The 23,029-nt window shown below is 48.3% G+C and overlaps 1 protein-coding gene across 6 annotated transcripts in view; it reads right to left on the bottom strand.

Moving 5' to 3' along the window:
• The window catches only part of HK1 (hexokinase 1), an 83,664-nt gene that overhangs the window by 21,738 nt on the left and 38,897 nt on the right, over positions 1-23,029 (bottom strand). For all 6 annotated transcript variants that reach the window (XM_049697277.1, XM_049697276.1, XM_004280793.3 and 3 more), the window contains 6 exons: positions 19,043-19,191; positions 13,155-13,274; positions 10,653-10,748; positions 9,936-10,035; positions 9,639-9,822; positions 2,209-2,364 (listed from right to left, as the gene is read on the bottom strand). In XM_049697277.1, coding sequence (XP_049553234.1) covers positions 2,209-2,364; positions 9,639-9,822; positions 9,936-10,035; positions 10,653-10,748; positions 13,155-13,274; positions 19,043-19,191 — 805 coding nt within the window. The remainder of the gene's footprint in view (positions 1-2,208; positions 2,365-9,638; positions 9,823-9,935; positions 10,036-10,652; positions 10,749-13,154; positions 13,275-19,042; positions 19,192-23,029) is intronic.

Here is a 23,029-nt window from a genome sequence, read left to right as displayed (position 1 = left end):
TAAAAGATTTTAAAATATATACATATTTTAATTACTGTCAATATATAGAAATATAATTTTTGTATCTTATCTCCAGATATCTTCCTAACCTCTCCTGTTATTCTAATCACTTGTCTAGATATTTTTGGTGTTCCATACAAACAAATACGATCTGCAAATAATGACAGTTTTACTTCCTCTGTTTTTGATTCTTATGCCTTTAATTTCTTTTTCTTTCCTAAAAAAAATTTGGCTAAGGCTCCAGGACAATGCGGAATAGAAACAGGCGATACTGTCTTGCACATGATTTTAAAGAGAATGCTTCCAACATCTGCACTGGTAAGATGTTTTTTTTTGAGATAGACTTTACTACAATATAGATGCCTTCTTGAGCTAGTTCAAGTGGGTTTTGTTTCTTGGTAACCTAAGAGCCAACACCAGAAACAGGCCCAGAGGAAGGCAGGCATTTCCTGACTTTGTCAATGATTCTGAAGACAAACCATGAGCCTCTTTCTCCCTCCCCTCCCAACAGTTGACCAGGTGACTTGAGAACAGAGATGACTGGAAACTCAGTAGTGTGCCTCCCTATTGACTGTAGCTCTGTACCAATTGCTCCTAAAGGAGAGATCCTAGGACAAATGCCAGGACTCGGATGGGAAATAAGAGTAAGTTCAGATAAACCCCTCTCCACTTACATTATAGCCAGAGCTATGATGCCACTGGCTCTGAATTTCTAGGACCACAGCAGGGGCAGTGGGATGACCACCTCGTGTGGAAATGAAAGGGCATTTCTGGCACCAAGCTAGCCCTATCCTTAAACAGGTGGCCATGGGCTTCCCTGGTGGTGCAGTGGTTGAGAATCCGCCTGCCGATGCAGGGAACACGGGTTCGTGCCCCAGTCCGGGAAGATCCCACATGCCGCGGAGCGGCTGGGCCCGTGAGCCATGGCCGCTGAGCCTGTGCGTCCAGAGCCTGTGCTCCGCAACGGGAGAGGCCACAACAGTGAGAGGCCCGCGTACCGCAAAAAAAAGAAAAAAAAACAGGTGGCCTTACACGGCTACGTGGAGTCTCCTGAACCAGGAATAGAATCTAGTGGCGCACGGAACTGGCCACAGGACAGGAGCCCTTCAGATGTGGAGCCGCCTGACTACACCAAACTGCCTGGCATCAAGTTCACCCAAGGCCTGCAAATAACAGTTGAGACAGAGAAGTCTGGGTTTCTTATGTTGAGGCCAAAAGGTAGCAGCCAGGGGGCTGGCTGGACTATCCTTCTATGTCTATCTGTCCTATCTCATCTGTTAACCAATGTTTCTCAAATTTGTGCCAGGGAACACCTGTGGCGGTGAACAAGTGAGAGAATGTGGGGGCCGAGACAGAGTGGGGAGGGAGGAGGCAGAGGGTGTTTCAGGCACAAGGGAAATTTGGGAAATGACCAGTTAACCAAGGTGAACTGGGTTTTCTTTAATATGCTAATGAATACTGTACTTCTCTAAGTATTTTCCAATCCTATTGGTTACAGAACCCTTTTTTCAGGGAACACCTAATGATCTTGAGGTCACTATGTTTCCCTGGAACAGTGTCTGGAGAAGGTCCCGATATCCCAAGGGGGAATTAACCGAACCTGGGCTCAGTCAGCTCCTGTTCACCAACAGGATTCTAATCAGGTAGAGAGTGTGTGTGTGTGTGTGTGTGTGTGTGTGTGTGTGTGTGTGTGTGTGTGTGTGTGTGTGAAGGTCCCGATATCCCAAGGGGGAATTAACCGAACCTGGGCTCAGTCAGCTCCTGTTCACCAACAGGATTCTAATCAGGTAGCGTGTGTGTGTGTGTGTGTGTGTGTGTGTGTGTGTGTGTGTGTGTGTGTGAGGGTCCCGATATCCCAAGGGGGAATTAACCGAACCTGGGCTCAGTCAGCTCCTGTTCACCAATAGGATTCTAATCAGGTAGAGGGGTGTGTGTGTGTGGGGGGGGGGTGTGCAGAGTGAAGAAGAGGCTACTTTCATAACTAAACCATCCACAAAGGATTTGCTGCTATCTAAACGGCTCTTTAATGCCACCAGGTGCCCGCAGGGAGAGCAGCCCAGGATGCGTGAGCTAAGAGAGAGGGGAGACTGGCCCAGAAAGCCCTGACACTCTTGAGAAGCCCAGCAAACCAGGACTTAAGTGGTAACAAGGGGCCTGTCGTTCTTCTCTGCCCCACACCCCCAGAAAGCCTTGAGGGGAGGCACCTACTTTTCAATGGCTGACACGTCACTGGTGTTAAACTTCCCTCTGGTGAGCAGCTCCGGGGTGATCCGCCCTTCAAATAAAAGGCCCTCCTTGGCCATCTTGACCAGGATCAATCGGACCAGCTCGCCCATGTACATGCCACTGACCATCTTCTCAAACCTGCAGGAGAAAAGCGCCCAGACACTTGTCAGTCATTCTTACGTACCCACAAGTGGGGCAGCTCTTAAAGGGTGAGAGAGACACAAAAGGAGAGGAAGGCACGGCCCAACCCCTCACAAGCTCACATTCTCACTGGCAGGCAAGACCACGCACTTGTGTGATCAAACAGCGAGCACACAGCGGGGGAACAGGGGTCATCCAGACCCCACCCCCACCCCCAGGGTAGGAAACAGGAGGAGACCACCAAGGGGCAGGGGCCGGCAGGGAAGGCTGCCTGGAGGCGGGGAAACATAAGGATTTAGATTGGGGTTGACGAGAAGGCCCCCAGACAGAAATGAGCAGAATATGATCATCTCTTACAAAACTTTATGCCTTATTTTTTATTTTATTTTATTTTATTTATATATATATATATATATATATATATATATTTTTTTTTTTTTTTTTTTGGCCATTCCACACGGCTTTCAGGATCTCAGTTCCCCGGCCAGGGATCGAACACGGGCCCCAGCAGTGTAAGCACAGAGTTCTAACCACTGGACCACCAGGGAATTCCCAATGCTGTACTTTTTAAAGGGCTTTCATTTTCATCACCCTATCAGGGAGCTCTCCAATCCCTGTGGGAAGGTGGCCAGGAAGTATTCTCTCCATTTCCCAGCTCAGAAAGGGAAAATGTCTTCCCCAAGGGAAGATGACAGGGCTGAAATTCAGCCTTTCCCCATGGGACCTCTGTCACTGGTCACCTCCCTGGCAGCCATGATCTTCTCCAGCCAAAAGGACCAGGAACGTGCTTTGGGGAACTCACTCCTTCCCCAGTGATGGGCCCCTACACTCCAGGAGAGGGCTCCAAGTAGCTTAAAACCAGTCAGCTCATTCTACTGCTCCGGCCACATTCAGCCACAGGCCAGTCCCAGTGGATCCGCTCTCCCGCCTCCCTTGGGAGGTGTGGTGGGAGGTGTGGGCTCTGTGGCTGCAACAGCATTTTGAGCCCAACACTGCAGGGGAGAGGCCGCCAGGGACTGGGACTCGATGACATATCTGAGCCAGATCCAGGTCCCGAATCCTGGCTGACCAAGGGCAAGGAGGAAGCCCTGAGCAGGACAGATAAGAGGCAGGTCCACATCCGGGCAGCCAGCCTCTCCTCAGAGGGAGCCCAGCTGGCACGCCCGGAGCTGGCCGTGACACAGCAAAACGATCTGTGCCATTCAGAGCCAGGCCCAGGAGCCAGGGATGCTGCTGGGACCTGAGCACGCGGCCCTCCCTAGCCCCAAAACAAGGTGCAGAGAAACACTGGTTCTCATTGTTCTGCTCTGGACAGGACCAGACAGGACCTCCCCAGCCACAGCTGTGTTGAGGATCCCTGGCAGGAGAGCACCCTTCTGAGTCCTAGCTGCCCTGCCCAGTTGCTGCCCCAAACACCTGTGGGAACAGCCTGTGTGCAGCCTAATCTGGAGACTCAGAGCAGAAAGGAGCCAGACTGCCTGGGCTTAAGCCCAGCCCTGACACTTACTGTGTTACTTACCTCTCTGGGCCTCAGTTTCTTTACCTGTTTAATGGGCCTCGTGGCAGGGCCTACCCTTAAGGTTGTTGTATGGAGGAGAGGGATTGAAATAGGTAAAGTGCTACGGTGCCTGATAATGAGTGCTGTGACCCTGGCTCTGTGTTTCATACTTAACTAAGCACCTTATATGTAGGATTAACTTATTTCATCCTCATTACAACCCTATGAGGTAGACATTATCATTATCCCCATTCCACAGATAAGAAAGCTGAGGCATAGTAGGATGAATTGGGAGATTGGGATTGACACATATATACATTAATATGTATAAAACAGATAACTAATAAGAACCTGCTGTATAAAAAGATAAATACAATTCAAAAAAAAAGTATTCATAACATGTTTACAGAAAATTAAAAAAAAAAGAAAACTGAGGGGGCTTCCCTGGTGGTGCAGTGGTTGAGAGTCCGCCTGCCGATGCAGGGGACACGGGTTTGTGCCCCGGTCCGGGAAGATCCCACATGCCGCAGAGCGGCTAGGCCCGTGAGCCACGGCCACTAAGCCTGCGCGTCCGGAGCCTGTGCTCCACAACGGGGAGGCCACAACAGCGAGAGGCCCGTGTACCGCAAAAAAAAAAGAAAACTGAGGCATAGAGAGGCCCATCGTCACAGGGCTGATAAGTGGCAAATCCACATTTTTAATCCAGTTAAATCCAGCCCCAGATTCTATGCTCTAATCACTGTGCTGTTCTGCCTATCTCATAGACAGTATCATTAATTGTTACCTGTATTACTATTGCGCTAGCAGCCACTAGCCCCACCCCTAACCCAGTCTGTGCTTGTCCACCTCCAGCTCACTTCCTCTAGGTAGTCTGCCCCCCTGTTGGGCAAGTATGACAATAGGAAGGTTCTTCCCCCTTCAGATGAACAAAAATCAGCCTCCTTGCCTGACACCCCTCTACCCACTGCTTTTTGCTCTGCCATCTGGAGACACTCAGAATGATCTGCTCCCCTTTCTACACGATGGTCTCTTAGACACATAGATACTACCATCCCCCTTTCCAGATAAAGGAAGCCCGAGGCCAGGAGCCTGTCCTTTCTCAGTCCCCAGAGTCCCTGTCAGAGCAGCAGAATGAGGAAACAGCACTTCTCATGAGCCTCCAGTGAAACCAAGCAAGTCGTGATCTGCTTCTCAGCAGTCAGGTGCCTACAACCACAGGCCGGTGGGCAGCACCACGGTGTTGCAACCTCACTGCCTGCTGGTGGGCACAGGCCTGGGGGAGACTGGGAAGGTGGGGGGGGACCATATTCAGACAGGAGAGCAAGGATTTGCATGCCGATCAGGAGTTCCCTTGGCAGCCAGGGTCTGCCCCGACAGGCAGCGCAGGGACAGAGAAGGAGGGTGAGGTCTGTGGCCACCTAATGAGGATTAGAGCTGCTGAGAGATTCCATGCAGCAGGCAGAGCCACAGTAAGTAAGCAGGTGTTTGGGGGATGACTTGAAAAGAAGTGGCGTTACTCCACCACCATTCAGGCCAAAGAATTTTCCAGACCAAACCTTCCTGATGTTATGATCACTGCTACTGCTGTTTTGTGGGGTGGTGTCTCCTTTGTTTCGAAAGATGTGAGAAGGAATCACAGGGAAATGGGATTCAGAATTCCAGACAAAACAGAGAAAAAGAGCCAGAGGCCCAAGAAGACAGGAAGAGGAGACAGGGAATTTAAAATGAAAGAAGGTAGGGCTGACATCTACCATAGGAGATAGGTATGGGACCAAAACAACAAAGGCCCAGGACGGAGGGCGACAGGGAGGAAGGCCATGTCTGATCCTTTTTAGAGAGAGACCTTCTAGCTTGGGGGCTAGGGTGGGGTTCCTGAATACTCAGGGCCGTTCCCCCGTGGTCCTAAAGCAGCAATCACCAATGAAGGTAGGAGCCACTGTGCCACTACCCCTCCTGTCAGCCATGGATGGTCAGTACTCAGTAAATGCAAACTTCAGTCAAAACAGATGAGGGGGTGCATAGTGGGCTAGAGCCCACCTGGGCGCAGAGCCTTTACAAAGAACTAACACACCTATGTTTTCAACCCCGGTTAAAAACTGGAATCACTTTTAGGCTCCTAAAGACAGGCCTCAGCCCAGGCCAAATGAATCAGAATTGGGAGGGAAGGTCAGTAGGGTGGGAGGATGCCTGGGCAACAGTATGCTTTTTAAAGGGCTCTATGTAATTCTTCTTTATTATTTTATTTTATTTTTATTTTTTTGGCCGCACCACGTGGCTTGTGGGATCGTAGTTCCACGACCAGGGATTGAACCTGGGGCCCCAGCAGTGAAAGCACAGAATCCTAACCATGGGACCACCAGGAAATTCCCCTTTTTAAAAAAAATTATTATTTTTTAATGTAATTCTAATGAAAAACATTCCTCTAGGGGACTTCCCTAGCGGTCCAGTGGTTAGGACTCCATGCTTCCACTGCAGGGGGGCATAGGTTCAATCCCTGGTCGGGGAACTAAGATCCTGCATGCCATGTGGCATGGCGAAAAAAGAAAGAAAAGAAAAACATTTCTCTAAAAGGTTAATTGAATGAAAACGCATTGTATGTGTGTTTTGGTTTTCGTTCCTTTCAGTCTATTTTGTCACTTCCACATCCACAGTGCCTAGAGCAGAACCTTGAGGATAGTATGCCCTTGGTAAATATTTTTTAAATTAATGTCAAAGGCAGAGAAACGGATGTTGATATAGATTATTTGTTTGGGGGTTACCTTCCTATTTGAGCAGTGGTGCCATTGATCAAGATGGCTCAGGATAAACTATTTATGTAACAATAACTTGGTAATAGTTTGTCAATGCTTACCAGATACCAGGTATTGCTAAGTGCTTTACATTCCTTATATGATTTGATCCCCAAACATCCATATGATATAATTGTATTATTTCTATTCATTTTAAAGATAAATGAACTGAGGCTTAAAGGGGCTAATTAATACATCAGATGCCAAAACTGAATGTATGATAGAAACAGAATCTGAACTTAGAGACTTACATAGACTTAATTACATAGACCAGGACCTAAGATATACTTGGGTTACAAAATAAATAAAGAAAATTATCATAAGAAGTAGAAAGCCTAAATACATAAAGAAGCATGTACTATACGTTTTTAAAATGTTAAAAAATTAAAATAAAAAAATCTATTCCTGAAAAAAAAAAAGAAAGAAAAACATTCCTCTAGACCATCCTTGATGATTTTTGTTCATAAATGATGAGATGCCTCTTAGACATTCTGGAAGCTCACTATGAAAAACATGTACTTTCCAACAGGACAGAAAACCCCAAACTTAACCCAGATTAAACCTCAACAAAGAGCCTTGGGCCAGCTTTGCCCTATCCCCGTAGCGTAGTGCCTTAATTTCCCCATCAGTCAAATGAAGCAAACACCTTTCCCTTGGAAAACAAAAGGGCTTTGGAGAACTTGGCATTGCACAGAAGACATAGGGAAGACCCCCAAAATCAGGCAGAAATCTAAGAGACCAGGTAAATTTACTTTGGCAAAACACTCTCTGGCCAATAGCCTAGTTCTAGGAATAGATGATACAACTCAAGCATCTGTCATCTCTTTGGAACTGTTCCTACCAAGACCTGACCTATGGTAATCAGTAAGCAGGGAAGCATATTGGAGATGGACTTTACCCCACCCTTCTTACTGTTTTATCCATTTACCTGTTTAGCCAGCCACCCATTTCCTAGTCACTCAGTCACATCCCTCATCCACCATCCATCTTCCACTCCCCCATCCATCCATCCACCCGTCCTTGCATCCATCCCCTATTCATACACCATTCCAAGAATGTTTATTGCAAGCCAACTGTGAGCCCAGTTCACAGTTCAGCCTGAGGATGTGGTTCAGCCCTTTAGAGAAATTTAGAACTACGTCAAAATGGAGGGCAGAGGGGCTTCTCTGTGGCGCAGTGGTTGAGAGTCCACCTGCCGGTGCAGGGGACACGGGTTCGTGCCCCGGTCCGGGAAGATCCCACATGCCGCGGAGCGGCTGGGCCCGTGAGCCATGGCCGCTGAGCCTGCGCGTACGGAGCCTGTGCTCCACAACGGGAGAGGCCACAGCAGTGAGAGGCCCGCGTACCGCAAAAAAAAAAAAAAAAAAAAAAGGGCAGAGAATCCAGGTTTCCACCCAAGCCATGTAGGATCCCTACACTGAGGCTAAGGAAACAGACAAGGGCCTGGGCCATATCTGCTCAGTTATCACAGGTAACTGCCCTACCTGCTCTGCTAAGAAGGGTGACTTCTGATTAAGTGATTGATAGTAACTACAGGTATGTAATTTCTTATCTGAAACCCCTGGGGTCATATGTGCTTGGGAACGTGGACATTTGAGGATTTTAGAGATGTAATATGTTACATATGCCACAGAGTACAGAGTAAACCCAGAGGGGCCTGAGGCAGTAGTATAATCAAGCATAGATCTCCACTGACATGTATAAGCAGGCACAGTAAATAGTTTCCTGTCAGCTGGGGTCAGGTTTTAGAATTGGGGGTTAGGTCAATAGATTGAGGGGCAAAACCTTTGGCTATCAGAGCTGGGGCTCTTTATTACCAAGGTGGTTGGTGCTTCAGCATGCAAAGCAGATATTCAACGCTGCGCCTAAGAACTCAGGATTCTCTCAGTGAGAGACCTCATTTATTCACTACCACAACTCCCAGTGGAGGGGGGCTGGTCATTTATACAATTCCATTAACTCAGGCGGAAAGCCCAGTCACCAGCCTGGGTAATAGGTAAAATAGGTTTCCAAATGACAAATCAACTCCCTGACAGCGTCTCTCTGACATGGGATAAGGGCTGTTAAGCCAACAGGGTCAATGAGCATCTCCCAGAGGGCTGACAGCATCCAACTCCAGGACAAGGCTGCTGGGAGGTCGATCAAAGAGAGCTGGCAGCACGCTAGCATCACAGAGAAATATGAGTGTGCACTTCAGGAAACAAGTAGCTCAAAGGAAGCAATGCCCATACCAGCCTGAATAATATCTCTCATACTTCTGTAGCCAGAGTTCCCCAAGGCCAAAACCCACTTGCCCAAGAAGTCCGATGTGATGTTCTTTATCAGCTCTGACCCATCTGCCTATACGTGACATGGAAGAAGGTCTCACCAAGGTCTGCACGACTCACACGGCTCTCACCGACTCCTCTGCATGACAGGTATTTGCACGTGTGACTTCCCTCCCCAACGAGACCTTAAGTCCTAGAAGGGAAGGTGCTACTTTGTATCCCTGGAGCCTAGCACAGAGCTGGCACATCCTAAGAGTTCAAGAAATGTGTGCTGAATGAACGGATGGCCTCTCCCACCCTGAACAGCAACCCTAGTGAGGACAGCATATGGAAACGCTTTTAAACCTTAGCTTTGTGCTAATGACTCTGTGCTTTTAATTTTCAAAATGTTTTACAAGGACACAATAACAGTGTAATTAAACAAAGAGAAAATCATTTAAAATATGCTCTTTGATCCCTGGTCGGGGAACTGAGACCCCACAACCCGCACCGTGTGGCCAAAAAAAATTAAAAAATAAAAATAAAATAAAATACGCTTTTAAAGCTGCAGACCTCACAGCTGTGTATCTCTCCAAAGAAGTGAGAGACAACACACACTTGATGGGCTTTTCCTATTCTGATCACCTGGCTTCCTGTCCCTCTCACTTCCCACCCCAAATCTTCCGTTAAGTGTCCCCTAAGTCCTCTATATGACTAGTTAGAAAGGGTGGGACTCACAGCTGCTTCCCGGGGTTGAGTGAGCCGCGGTCAATCTCCCGGTCAAACTCGGTGCGGATATCCTCCAGGGCCCCGTCGTCCCCGAAGGCCCCCCACTCGGTGTTGATGCACATCCTCCCTTCGTCGCCTTCCACCAGGTCGATGTGCCTCAGTTCCTCCATGTAGCACGCGTTGGTGCCCGTGCCTTGGAGAGAGAGACGAGATCAGAAGCTGTGACCTCACGAAGTCATGAGAGAGGAGGCGGTGCCGTCTGGAAACACCGGCTTCAGGAAGGGACGAGGACACGGTGGGCGTTACCAATGATGAGGCCGACTTCACACTGCTGGTCGTCGTAGCCACAGGTCATCATGGTCCCCACAGTGTCGTTCACCACAGCCACAACGTTGGCGTCATAGTCCTTGGGGGAGAAGAGGGGGTGTCACCGTCCACACACACGTGGAGCAGAGATCACAAGCTTCAACACAGCCTGGCGGGAGGGCTCCTATTTTCACAGCCGCCACTGCCCCCGTGGGCGGTGCTGCTTTCATTACTGCTGGCACTCAAATTCACTGGATTAGAGCGCAGTGGTCACGCTGTGGAGACGGCAAGGTGCCCTTCATCATCTGGCTTAAGATTCTTTTCAGAATGGACTTTACTCACAGAGCCACAGCCCTGTGCAAACCACCCCACTGCATCCATGTTCCTTCTGCACTTGATGCAACGCCGGCAGGCTGCACTCGACCATGCCAGCTCCCTGCACAGCTACCCTCCTGTTGGAAGGAGGCCATGCCCTGCCCAAGGGCTTGGCTCTTTGGGGTAGCACCTCGGACAGCTCTGCTTTGAACCAGCCCTGACCTTCCAGACCGTGAACTCTCACCACTCACCTGCCTGGGGCTTCAAGGACTGCCCTCCCCCACACCATGTGATGGCTCAGGCCATGCACTACTGTCCCCTGAAAGAGCCTTGGTCACACAGCCTTCTCCCCACACTCCCCCACCTCCGGGTAGTCAAGGCAAGTGGCCAGTGAGAAGTTACCCCGTGCTTTTTGATGGCTTTCTCAAGCAGCTTCACCACATCCGTTCCCTCCACTCCACTCGCTTTAAATCTCTTTGTCCAGGTGATCAGGATGGCCTGCAAAGGAGAGCAGATGGGGCTGGAAGAGGGCTGGGAGGCCCCCGGAACCCCCAGGGCCCTTGGGGGTCTGCTCAAGGACAGTGACAGAAGCGGAGGCCCAGAGGGGACAAGAGGTTCACTCCAGATCACACTGGGTAACAGAGCCAGACTCTGTCCCATCTCCTGTTTATCCATCCACACAATGGATTTCTCTGGGGGCTGCCATGGGGAAAAAACCTGCAGCTCATCCTCAAATACAGCCAGTGGCTGGCCAGTGCCGTGGTGTCACATGGCACACAAATCTAACTGATGTCAACTGCACAGCCAGACTTCATTTAAAAAGAGAACAAGAGAAATGCCGTTATTACCTGATCACCTTTCTGCGCTTTCAAACCAGACCTTGGTTTCCACAGCCCCAAGGAACTTTTGTCAGAGGCAAATTGGGAAGAGAAACAAAATGCTAAGATAATTTTTGGCTACTGAACTTCTAAGAGCCACGTCCTGAGATTAAAGGATAACACTGACTATGTATGATTCATGCCTCTTCCCCAAGTTTGGAACTTAACCGCCATTTGTAAGCGGTGACACTACAATTTATACAATATGATCCATCTCTGTGTGTATATTAATGGAGAAACATTAAGGACAGACATCCAATGGTTATTCACTTGGGAATGTAGAAGGGTAGGAATTTTTACCTTTTGCTTTACACCTTTATATTATTTCAATAGTTTTACATATTGCATCTGTATTTTTTTTTTTTTTTTGCGGTACGCGGGCCTCTCACTGTTGTGGCCTCTCCCGTTGCGGAGCACAGGCTCCAGATGCACAGGCTCAGCGGCCATGGTTCACAGGCCCAGCTGCTCCGCGGCATGTGGGATCTTCCCGGACCGGGGCACGAACCCGTGTCCCCTGAATCGGCAGGTGGACTCTCAACCACTGCGCCACCAGGGAAGCCCTGTATTTTTTTTTTAATCAAGGATACTAGAAAAGAAAAATAATTGTTCTACTTAACTTTTTCTCCGAATGGAGGAAGTCACTATAAATGCGGCAGGGTTGGGAGGGGCTGCAGTTCAGGCCCTGTAGCCTCCAGGGGGACACAGCGATGGGAAGCTTGTCCACACTGGGCTGCCCCGCGCTCTGAAAGCCACACAGCCTGCAGGATGCACCGGGAAGGGCGAGCAGCAGCCTGCAGCCGAGCCAGGCATTCCAAAAGCCCCTGGATACTCTGTTTTCTTCCCTTCAACCCTCAGGCCCCCAAAAGCCTCAGAGAACATGGTATTGTGGAAAGAACGTGGGTTGGAAATCAGGAGATTTATCCTATTCCCACCACTTCTGCCCATTTCCTTGTGGGCCGTTTCCCCAACTCCTCTGAGGCCCACTTTGCTCATCTGTGGAAAAAGGCAGCTGGTCTAGATTTGGACAACTTTGAAGGTCCCAGGCAGCCTTGAGGAGTGGGCAAAGGTCTCCAGATGGATAATTAGAGCCTGTGACCCACTGGCTTCCTGGCAGCCAGCATGCCCAGTTTAGGAAGCCCTCTCCGGATGGGAATCAAGGCTGGCAGGTGGGGGGCACATTTTTGACTCATTCTCTGCCAGGCACATCTGCCCTGCCCTGCGGGGCTCTTGTGCCCCTGAGGACGTTCCCTCTCCACTTCTGCAATGCCTCCTTCCCTGAAAGACTGCACCTCTGGGGGACAGGCCACGTCTGCGTGCAGCTCTTTCCCAGGGCCTAGCCCAGCCCACACAGGGATGGCACTCGGGCCACAGCCACTGATGAACAAGCAAACAGCCAGCATTGTCGCTTCCCAGGCCATCTCCCACCTCTCCTTGTGGGAGGAGGGGTGTCTCACCCTGTCTCTGCCCAGGGAGTGTGGCTATCAAGCCTCAGTTCTCAAAAGCAAGGGAAACTCGTACCAACAACAGGCCTTGTGAAAGGTCACTAAACCTACTTTGTTTTCCTTCACTTGCTTGAGTTTAAGAAATGGTCCCCTCGGGCTTCCCTGGTGGCGCAGTGGTTGAGAGTCCGCCTGCCGATGCAGGGGACGCGGGTTCGTGCCCCGGTCCGGGATGATCCCACATGCCACAGAGCGGCTGGGCCCATGAGCCATGGCCACTGAGCCTGTGCGTCCGGAGCCTGTGCTCCGCAACAGGAGAGGCCACAACAGTGAGAGGCCCGTGTACCGCAAAAAAAAAAAAAAAAAAAAAAAAAAAAAGATGTCTCCAAAAATACATATATAATTAAAGCAATTAAAAAATAAACATGATTATCATGACCTTACATTAATTTCTACAAATATTTCTAAAAAATACAAGATACACAAGCCATCCTGTAAGCAAAAGGGAAAAGTAGTCAAGGGAAAGGGTTCATTAGCATTTCCCCTATGGGGCTTCTGTGGAGCATTATAATCCTAGAATGTCTTACCTCGTCTATTTTGGATTGCCGACAAGGGAAAGAAAACGTGAATCCCACAGGTAATTTCTTGTCCTTGATTTTTTTTTTCTCCATGAAGTCTCCCAGGCACTCAGCGACATGACCAAAAAGCTGGAGGAAGCACAAGAGAGCAGTCAGGAGGGAGGAAGGGGACTTAGCATTTCAGGAAAAATGTGAACAATTCTCTGCCCCACACAGAGAGGAGCACGGCTACCCCAGCTGCCCATACCCAAGGCACCCAGTGGCCCTGCATGAAAAGCCATGCTGGGGACTTCCACTGCAGGGGGCACAGGTTCAATCCCTGGTGGGGGAACTAAGGTCCTGCATGCCTCACAGCACGGCCAAAAAAAAAAGAAAAGCCATGCTGTATGTGACTGGCAAAGAAGAGTCCCTTGAAAAGAGCCTGCTTCATGGGCCACCACGGCTTAGGAAGCCTTTTAAAGGCTTCACACAGAACTGGCCTCTCGGTGGTCACTGAGATGTATTATCTGGGTACTGAGGAAATGTGAAAATAAGAGAAAATCAGCTCATCCTCCATAACACACAGGCCATGGATCACCAGCAGCCACCCAGGTGGAGGGGTCGTTTGGCCCCTTCTCTGTATCTCTATCTCCCTCACTCTGTCAATTCCAGAAGCTCCGCAGAATACATATATACTCCTAGCCTCTAGCCCACTTGCGTGATTTCAGAATCTTCAGGTTAACAAATTTTTATTTTTACTCAAGTATAATATGCATGCAAAAAGGTGCAGACATCCTAAGTATAGGGTTCACTGGATTCTTACAAGCTGCACCCACCTGTGTCACCAGCACCCAGATGGAGAAACACAATGTTATCAGCACCCAGACACCCACCTCGTGCAGCCACTGTTGCTGCCACCCAACCCAAGGGCAATCGGCAGCCACTCTGACTTCCACCACCCTCGATTAGTTTTGCCTGGTTGTCTACTACGTATAAATGGGACAACAGGGTGCACTCGTTGGTGTCTGCCTTCTTTTCCTCTACACTATGTGTGTGTCATCCACGTTGTGTGTTTCTGTAGATTGCTGATTCTCACTGCTGCACAGTATTCTATGGTGTGACTATACCACAATTTATTTAGTGGATTGCAATTTAAATTTGCCAGCTCCACAACATGTGGCCGGGATATGTATACATATCTTAGACTCCACTAGAAAGAACCCAGAACACTGTTTCCCTAGCCTCTGCGTGAATACTGTCAATGACGGGACGCTCACCACCTCTAAGGCAACCTATTAGATCTCTCCAATACCTCCCCTCTTCTCTAAAATGTATCCAGAACTGAATATAATATTTTATATGTGTTCTGACCAAGAGGAAAGCTTAGTTGAACTAAGAATCTCCCTTTCCCTTCTCTCTATACCTCTATTAATGTAACCAAAGCATATATATGCTCTTTCAGCAACCATGCCACAGTCCAGGTAACCTCTCTGGTTTTTTTTCACATGGCTGTCGTCTAACACAGACCACTAGACCTCCCTTGTATATGGGATTGACACAGCTAATGGAGCTTCTTTTTTTTGCAGTACGCGGGCCTCTCACTGTTGTGGTCTCTCCCGTTGCGGAGCACAGGCTCCGGACGCGCAGGCTTAGCGGCCATGGCTCACGGGCCTAGCCACTCCACGGCATCTGGGATCTTCCCGGACCGGGGCACGAACCCGTGTCCCCTGAATCGGCAGGTGTACTCTCAACCACTGCGCCACCAGGGAAGCCCTAATGGAGCTTCTTGAAGCCCAGAGAAGGCAGTGTTGGCAGAGCCAAACCGCACGGTCACAGGAAGCAACCCCAGCCCACGTTCCCAGACAAGGTCATCTGCCTGAAGGCTTTATTTGCAGGGTATCCTTTTTTTCCCCCCATATTAAACTTATAGTTTTATTCAGGCTTGATTTTAACAAAAGTGTCAGGGAGAGAGCCCACAGTAAAGAGTGAAGCCCACGGCAGTACGCCTCTCCCAGATGCCAGAGGAGGGGGCAGGTCCCCTCCCCTCTCCTCTTCCCTCCGCATCTAAAGGGATTTGGGGAGAAACACAGGGGCGGGGGCTGGTCCCCAGTCTGTGTGGGTATGTTTTGGATAAAGGGCTATGGAGGAATAAGGGACCAGCCCAGGGAGGAGTGGGGGAAGGGCACAAGGACCACCTGCCAGAATCCACAGCTTTCTGATTCCTACCTGAATTCAAAAACAAAACAAAACTAGACCACAGCAGCACCCAATCCTTCTCCCGGACCAGGGCTGTAGTTCAAAGGGAGAAGAGGAGGCCTCTTCACCGAGGCCATGGTTCACTCACTCCTGGCCAATCTGCCGGGGCTCCCTGACAGATTGAGGGGGTAGAGGAAACTAAAATAAAACGTCAGATAAATTGTATAGGAGGAGTCCAGCCAAGGGCCGGGCCAGAGCGGGGCCAGGCTGGGGGACGGGGGCCTCTGCAGCCCGGGGGATCACTGTCGCCCTCACAGCCACTGTGCAGGGTCTCCTTGAGAGACCTATCCCCAACCTTCCCCAGGTGTCCTTGACCCAGCTCTAACAGTCTGACTTTCCTGCCAAGGTAAATGAAAAATTGTCAGTTTTGACTTGGGAGTCTCTGTCCCTGAGTCACTATTACTCAGGTCATGGCTACAGCGGCGACTGACTAAGGAGACACATGACCACCTTCCCCGGAGAAGCCCGGCTAAACTTCCTGCGACCTTCATTTCTGAGCGATATAAACCCATTACTAAGCCCATCAGCTCGCCCCACGTCATCTGCATTCAGAAGCTCCAGGCTCCCAGGCCCTCAAGAGAGCCCGCTGGGCGGAAGGAAGGAAGGCAGGCTGCGGACAGGAAGAGGCAGGGAGAGCTCAGCCGCAGAAGTGGATTCACAGGGCTGGGGCGCTGGAAGCAGCCCCCCGCCCCCATTCAAGCCAAACACACCCACCCCTTAGTGCTCTGCTAAGAAAGAAATGTCCCCAACCCAGGGGCATTCCCCCAGGCTAACCCACGTCTGTGACCAGCCAGAAAGGGAAGTTACCCAGCCTCTCGGCACGCAAAATTTTAGTGTCTAAAAAACTTTTTTTTTCTTTCCTGACAACATGTATATTTATTTAATTTAAATAAATTTAAATTATTTATTTAGTATTCAAAATTCCCAAAACTAAATAAATGATGTTTTAAGAAGGTTGCATTTATGCTTCTGAAATTATTAAAGCTTAAAATTGCACTGAAACTTTCAAGATACCTTGTATGTCTGTGTGTGTGTGTGTGTCTGCGTGTGTGTGTGTGTCTGTGTGTGTGTGTGCTTGTGTAGAGAAAGAGAGAAAGAAGGATAAAGCAAATAGTTTATTGGGAAATCTGGATAAAGGGTATAAAAAGCTCTTTGTGCTTATCTTAAAGCTTTTCTGTAAGTTTAAAATTACTTTGAATAAAAGATTTAAAAATCTAGCAAAAATTCCTGTACATTACAGAAGACGAGATCACAACCCCAAGAATTCAGCACAATTCACAGTCTGTAAGTATGAGTTGCTTCATGGGCAAAATGGGGCCCTTGGTTTACTAGAATATTCGATAGGTCGATAAGAGATCTCAGAAAAATGGACCACCAATATTTATTGCTAATCTCACACCAAACTTCTAGACAACAGGTTACGGTTTCACCCCTATTTTTCAACTGCTAAGCTTCTCCCTCAATCACTTGGACCTTCCTCCTTACCCATAGCCCTCACATTTCCACACCATCAAACATTTTTAATAAAAATATAAATTAATTAATTAAAAACAAAGACAAAAGCCAGTCTATGAGTGTCCCATGTTGCTAAAACTGTAACATCTGGAGCCAGACTGCCTGGGTTCAAATCCTAGCTCTATCGCTTATGTGCTGTGTGACCCAAAGGGCTGGTTACTTAACATCTAAGCCTCAACTTTCTCGTCTGTGAAATGGGAATAATAATACCTACCCCATAGGGTTGTTGTGATGATTAAATGAGTTAATCCTAATGAAGTGCTTAGATCAGTGACATACATAACAAGCTCTATGTAAGTTTTTGCTATGACAATATAACATTATCGTTATCATCATCATTATCATCACCATCTTTTCTCTACAGACTGCTTGAAAGGGGCAGAGGAAGAAACAGCAGGAAACAAAGTGATCCTGGGGCTGGGAAGATGGGGACAGAGGCTGGGAGAGTCAAGGTCCCAGGGGCAGCAATAAGAAGAAAGTCACAGGACTTCCCTGGCGGCCAAGTGGTTAGGGCTCCACGCTTCCACTGCAGGGGGCATGGGTTCGATCTCTGGTTGGGGAACTAAGATCCCATGTGCCCCAACGCAGCCAAAAAAAAAAAAAAAAGAAGAAGAAAGTCACTGTGGAAGTGATGCAGTAAGTGTGCCCCTGAGGTGGGAGGCATCCCCTTAATTTATAAACCCTGCTCCTAAAAGGTTAGGCCAAAGCACACAGGAATGTCTGCAGCACAGGGTGTGAGTCCCAATGGTGAAGCAAGAGGCAGAGGTGGCTCGACCCAAAGACCATGGGGAACAGAGTGACAGGTCAGTACTTTTGGCAAATGGAGAGAGCAGGATGCCAACCAGAGGCTGCTGGCCACCTGCAAAAAGGAGCAATGCAGCAACCACTGGGCAGGACGAGGAGACCTACTTGCTGGCAGCCTTCAGGCACACACTGGATCAATGAGCCAGTCTCTGAAGCCCAGTAATGGAGGGATAGGCAGGGGGACCTCCCGGCAGGTCCATCAGATGAGTGAGGCACTCTTTCAGCGGCTGACTGAAAAGTGGCCCATCTGTCCTAGGGACAGTGTCCCCTTCAGTGCTCACTGTGACATGGTCTGAAAAGCTCTGAACCCAACCCGCCAGCAGTAGGTTAAAGGCCAGGATTAGCCCTTTTCTCTAGTAGAAGGAAAAGGCAGAGAGCTTGCATCAGGTCCCACCCATGTTAATTTAGGAACAAAGTGGAGCCAAGAGAAGGCTCTGGGTCTCATCTCAAAGTCCAGCCCAGAACCAATAAGTTTTCTGGAGAACTTAGTCATGAACCTTGCCGTGAACACACCCTCCCTAAAGCAAATATTTGGCAAGCTCTGAATAATATGTATCCTGACAACAGCCAGGACTTGGTAGGCAAGCTTCAAATGGGAGTGGCCAGAACACCTGCAGGAGAAGGTGAGGAGTAGAACAGAACCCGGAAATGACTGAAAACCTGACTGGGGGCTGCCCACACCCTGATCACAGGGTCCTCAGTGAGCCTTCGGCCCATCACCCACCACGACCACATGGGGAAGCAGAGAGGGTGGACAGGCCCTTCTGAGCATGCCCACAGCCTCGACCAGCAAAGGAAGGCAGCGTCTCCATTGGCAGGGGTTACAAGTGTGAGAGGAAGGGACGGTGACTTTCCAGGCAAGGCCCTGCCCTCGGTGCTTTCTGGGCCAAGGACTCGTAGAAGACTATTAAATTGGGTAGCCAGGAGCCCTTTATAATAGCCCTGGGGCTGTGAGCTCAGATTCCTGCTGCCCCACTAGGTGACAGCCATAACCTATGAGGCCTGGGCCTTTGGTGAACTGGGTGAGGACAATGACTTGGAAGAAGGGTTTTCACCCAAGGGCTCTGCTACCCCTCTGCTGGGGAACCAACCCCTGGATCCTTAGGGAATGGATGCATTTATCTCCTCTTCGCACCCCTTACCTGAAAGTCCCAGCAGCCCCCCTCCCATCCACCAGTTTACGCACATGGTGGGGTCTCTTCAGGCAGTCACGCTCTTCCACCCAGGAGTCCTCCACTCGTGCCTATGATGGACTCCCAGTGCTTTGGGGTCTGGCTCCTGGAGGTACCCTGGGGCCTGATGCTTGGGCCACAGGGGCTGATCGGAAGGGAGCAGGGACCCACCTGGCTTCCACTGCCGTGCATGATGCTCTCCGGGGTGTCGTAAACCTCAGACTCCATATGAACGGTCTGTTTTTGCTCATGATTCACTTGCACCAGCAGAATTCGAAAGGAAGACCCGCCAAGATCCAGGGCAATGAAATCTCCCTTTTCTGTTTAGGGAGAAACAGTATCACATCAGATTCAAGCGCTCCGGGAACGTCTCATGCTCTGCCCGCTTCTCAACAGGGTCCAGCCCCACCGCGCTGTGCTTTCGGCCAGAAGAGTCATTCAGACCCCATAGGACCACTGCCCCGCCTGGAAGAGTGGAAGAGAAACCCTCTCCCAGCCGGGCGTCCCTAGACAGACGGCTTCACACAGTCCTGCTCACTCCTGACTATAGGAGAATGGAAGTATGGACTTAAGTACCAAGCCCTACCCATCTTTCTCTAATTTCTTACCCTTTTTCACAAATGGCTATGTTATCCATAAAGACAAAAACAGCATTTCAAGTCAGAGAAAACCCTACATCTGAGGTCCATTCCATGCCTTGGGTTCCTTCCCCATCAGCTCAGACACCAATTCCAGCTAGTCCAGAGCTCCACTGATTCCCCAGGGGATTTGTTTTTTAATTGTGGTAAAATATACATCACATAAAATTTTCCACCGCAACCATTTCTAAGTGTAGAGTTCACTGACACTAAATACATTCACAACGTTGTACAACCATCACCACCATTCCCAAAATTTCTCATCATCCTAAACAGAACCTCTATAACCATTGAGCATTAGCTCCCCATTTCCCCTATCCCTAGTCCCAGGCAACCACGATTCTACTTTCTATCTCTATGAATTTTCCTATTCTAGATATTTCATGTAAGCAGAATCATACAGTATTTGTCCTTTTGTATCTGGCTTACTTCACCTTGCATAGTCTCAAAGATTCATCCATGTTACAGCCTGTATCAGTCGTTCACTCCTTTTTGAGGCTGGATGATACTCCGTTGTATGTGTATCCATTCATCTGTTGCTGGACACCTGTGTTGTTTCCACCCGGGGGATGTTTTTAACAGAAGTCCCTCTTGGTCAGATAGGAGTAAACTGGCTTGATGTGGTTATATTCCTCAAGACCAATGTGTGCGGTGATTGGGGTGGACCTCAGTGGGACAGAGAAAGATGACGGGACCGTATGCCAAGACCACGATACAGCACCAATGGAGGAGGCCATGATGGGCAAGATTCCAAACCATTAAGCCACTATCTAATATTCTTTACCCCAGTTACCCTCACACATTCTCCTCCAGAATCAATTAAAATCTATTAATTTTACTTCTGATGTTACATTCTCACTGTCTCACTATCTTTTCATTTTCTTGATGGTGACTTTTGAAGCATAAAAGGTTTTAATTTTGATGAAGTGCAACTTATCTACTTTTTTCTTCTGTTGTTAGTGCTTTTGGTGTTATATCTAAAAGCCCATTGCCAAATCCGAGGTCACAAAGATTCGCACCTATGTTTCCTTCTAAGAGTTTTATGGTTTTAGGTCATACATTTAGGTATTTGATCCATTTTGAGTTAATTTTTGTATATGATATGAGGTAGAGGTCCAACTTCATTCTTCTGCATGTGGATATCCACTGTCAAATTCCAGCACCATTTGTTGAAAAGTCTACTCTTTCCCTCATTGGCACCCTTGTTTAAAATCAAGTGACTATAAAGTATGGGTATGTCTGGACTCCCCATTCTTTTTTCCCCAGTTTTATTGAGACGTAATTGACATAGTGAACTCTCAGTTTTGATCCACTGATCTATATGTCTATCCTTATGGCAGTACCACATTGTCTTGACTACTACTGCTTTGAAATTTGAAACTGGGAAGTGAAAGTCCTCCAACTTTGTTCTTCTTTTTCAAGATTGTTTTGGCTATTCTGGGTCCCTTGAGCTCTTTAATTTTTTTCTTAAGTAGTGGTTGCCTTTTTTAAAAAAACAGCTTTTCTTTTATAAAGTTGACGCCATCTTTGTATTTGAGTCTACCAAGCTTTAAGTTCTGACACACTGCTCTATTTCTGGAACTTAGAATGTTTGTCTGGCATACAGTAAGAACACAACAAATACTTGAACTAATGAGGGTGGTAAAGGAATCAATGAATGAACCAAAGTCTTCTCACACTGAATTTCTTTTCTTACCCTCTCAAGCTCCGTGAGGGAAGAACCACAACTTAGGATTCTTTACATCTGCCCTTGGCACCCAGGATAGCTCAATAAATGCTTGGTAGCTGCTTGATCTCAAGGGTTGGTGGCCCATTCATTCATTCAAGGCAGCCTTGCTTGTTGTTCATAAAACAGGAAGCAGTTATACCGCTGGTTGGTTGGTTTTTTTTTTTTTAATAATAGCTTTATTGAGAAATAATTCACCTATCACATTTTAAAGTGTACACTTTGGTGGGTTTTAGTATATTTACAGAGTTGCGCAACCATCAACACTATCTAATTATAGAAATTTTCCATCATCCCCCAAAAAAACTCCGTACCCATTTGCAGTCACTCCCCATTTCTTTCCAAACCCCCTCGTTCACCAACAACCACTAATCCATTGTCTGTCTCTAGAGATTTCCCTATTTTGGACATTTCATATCAATGGACTACAATATGTGGCCCCCTGTGGTTGGCTTCTTTCATCTGCCATGATGTTTTCAAGGCTCACCTATGTTGTAGCATGTATCAGTACCTCATTCCTTTTAATGACTGAGTTATATTCCACTGTATAGATATACCACATGATGCCAATGTTTTGGGGGGGTTTTTTTTGGCCGCACCATGTGTCATGCAGAACCTTAGTTCCCCGACCAGGGATCAAACCCGTGCCCCCTGCAGTGGAAATGTGGAGTCCTAACCACTGGACCGCCAGGGAATTCCCCATGATGACGTTGTTTTTAAATTGCTCCTATCGTGACTTCCCTGGTGGCGCAGTGGTTAAGAATCTGCCTGCCAAGGCAGGGGACACGGGTTCAAGCACTGGTCCAGGAAGATCCCACATGCCGCAGAGCAACTAAGCCCATGCGCCACAACTACTGAGCCTGCGCTCTAGAGCCCGCGAGCCACAACAACTGAAGCCTGCGCGCCTACAGCCTGTGCTCTGCAACAAGAGAAGCCACTGCAATGAGAAGCCCGCGCACCGCAACGAACAGCAGCCCCCGCTCGCTGCAGCTACAGAAAGCCTGCGAAGACCCAACGCAGCCAAAAATAAATAAATAAGTTAAAACAAACAAACAAACAAAAAACTGCTTCTATGGTCCAAAGGAAAGAGACCAAGGGAGAATACTGGGAAGCAGCTGTCACAGCTTTGTGGGAAATTCTGACCCTGATGTTACAGGTTGCTCAAATCAGTTTAGGGTTTTCTTTGGGCTCCCATCAGAATCCTAACCCCTGTGGTGCTTACGCTACTACTCAGTTAAAAAAATGAATTTGGTATGAGGTGCTTCTTCTCAGGAGGAAGAATTACTAGAACACCAAAAGCACTTTATTTAACCATCATTCATTGAGCCTTTCTGTACTCCAGTCGCTAAGTACTTCATATGCCTCATTTTACTTTTAATCCTCTCCACCCTATGAAATAGGTACTACTATGATCCCCATTCTACAGATGAGCAAGTAAAGGCTGGGAGGGATTAGGTAACTTGCCAAAGCACACGGCCAGTAAGTGGCAGAGCCAGAATTTGAATCCAAAGCCCAAATTCATAACCGTTGGATAAAACTGCCTCCCGGACAGACCTCGGGGACAAGGATCCCCAAGGTCAGCATCAAAGTGATACTTCAGCACATCAGGAACAGCTACATCTCTCTTTGGGGGTCTCGTCAACATCCATGATTCCTCGCAGCTTCTGACTCTGTTCTTTTGCTTTGATCTTTAATGAAGATAACGAAAACTCCTTCCCGTAAGCAACTATAAACCACCTGTGCATAGGGAAATACTAGGCACAAAAGCAAACACCGTGCTAGGATGAAAATATG

This window comes from Orcinus orca, chromosome 14 (genome assembly GCF_937001465.1).
Source record: "Orcinus orca chromosome 14, mOrcOrc1.1, whole genome shotgun sequence".
Taxonomy (NCBI): Eukaryota; Metazoa; Chordata; class Mammalia; order Artiodactyla; family Delphinidae; genus Orcinus; species Orcinus orca.
The sequence above is the reverse complement of the archived record's forward strand: the minus strand, read 5'-3'. Positions and strand labels throughout refer to the sequence as shown.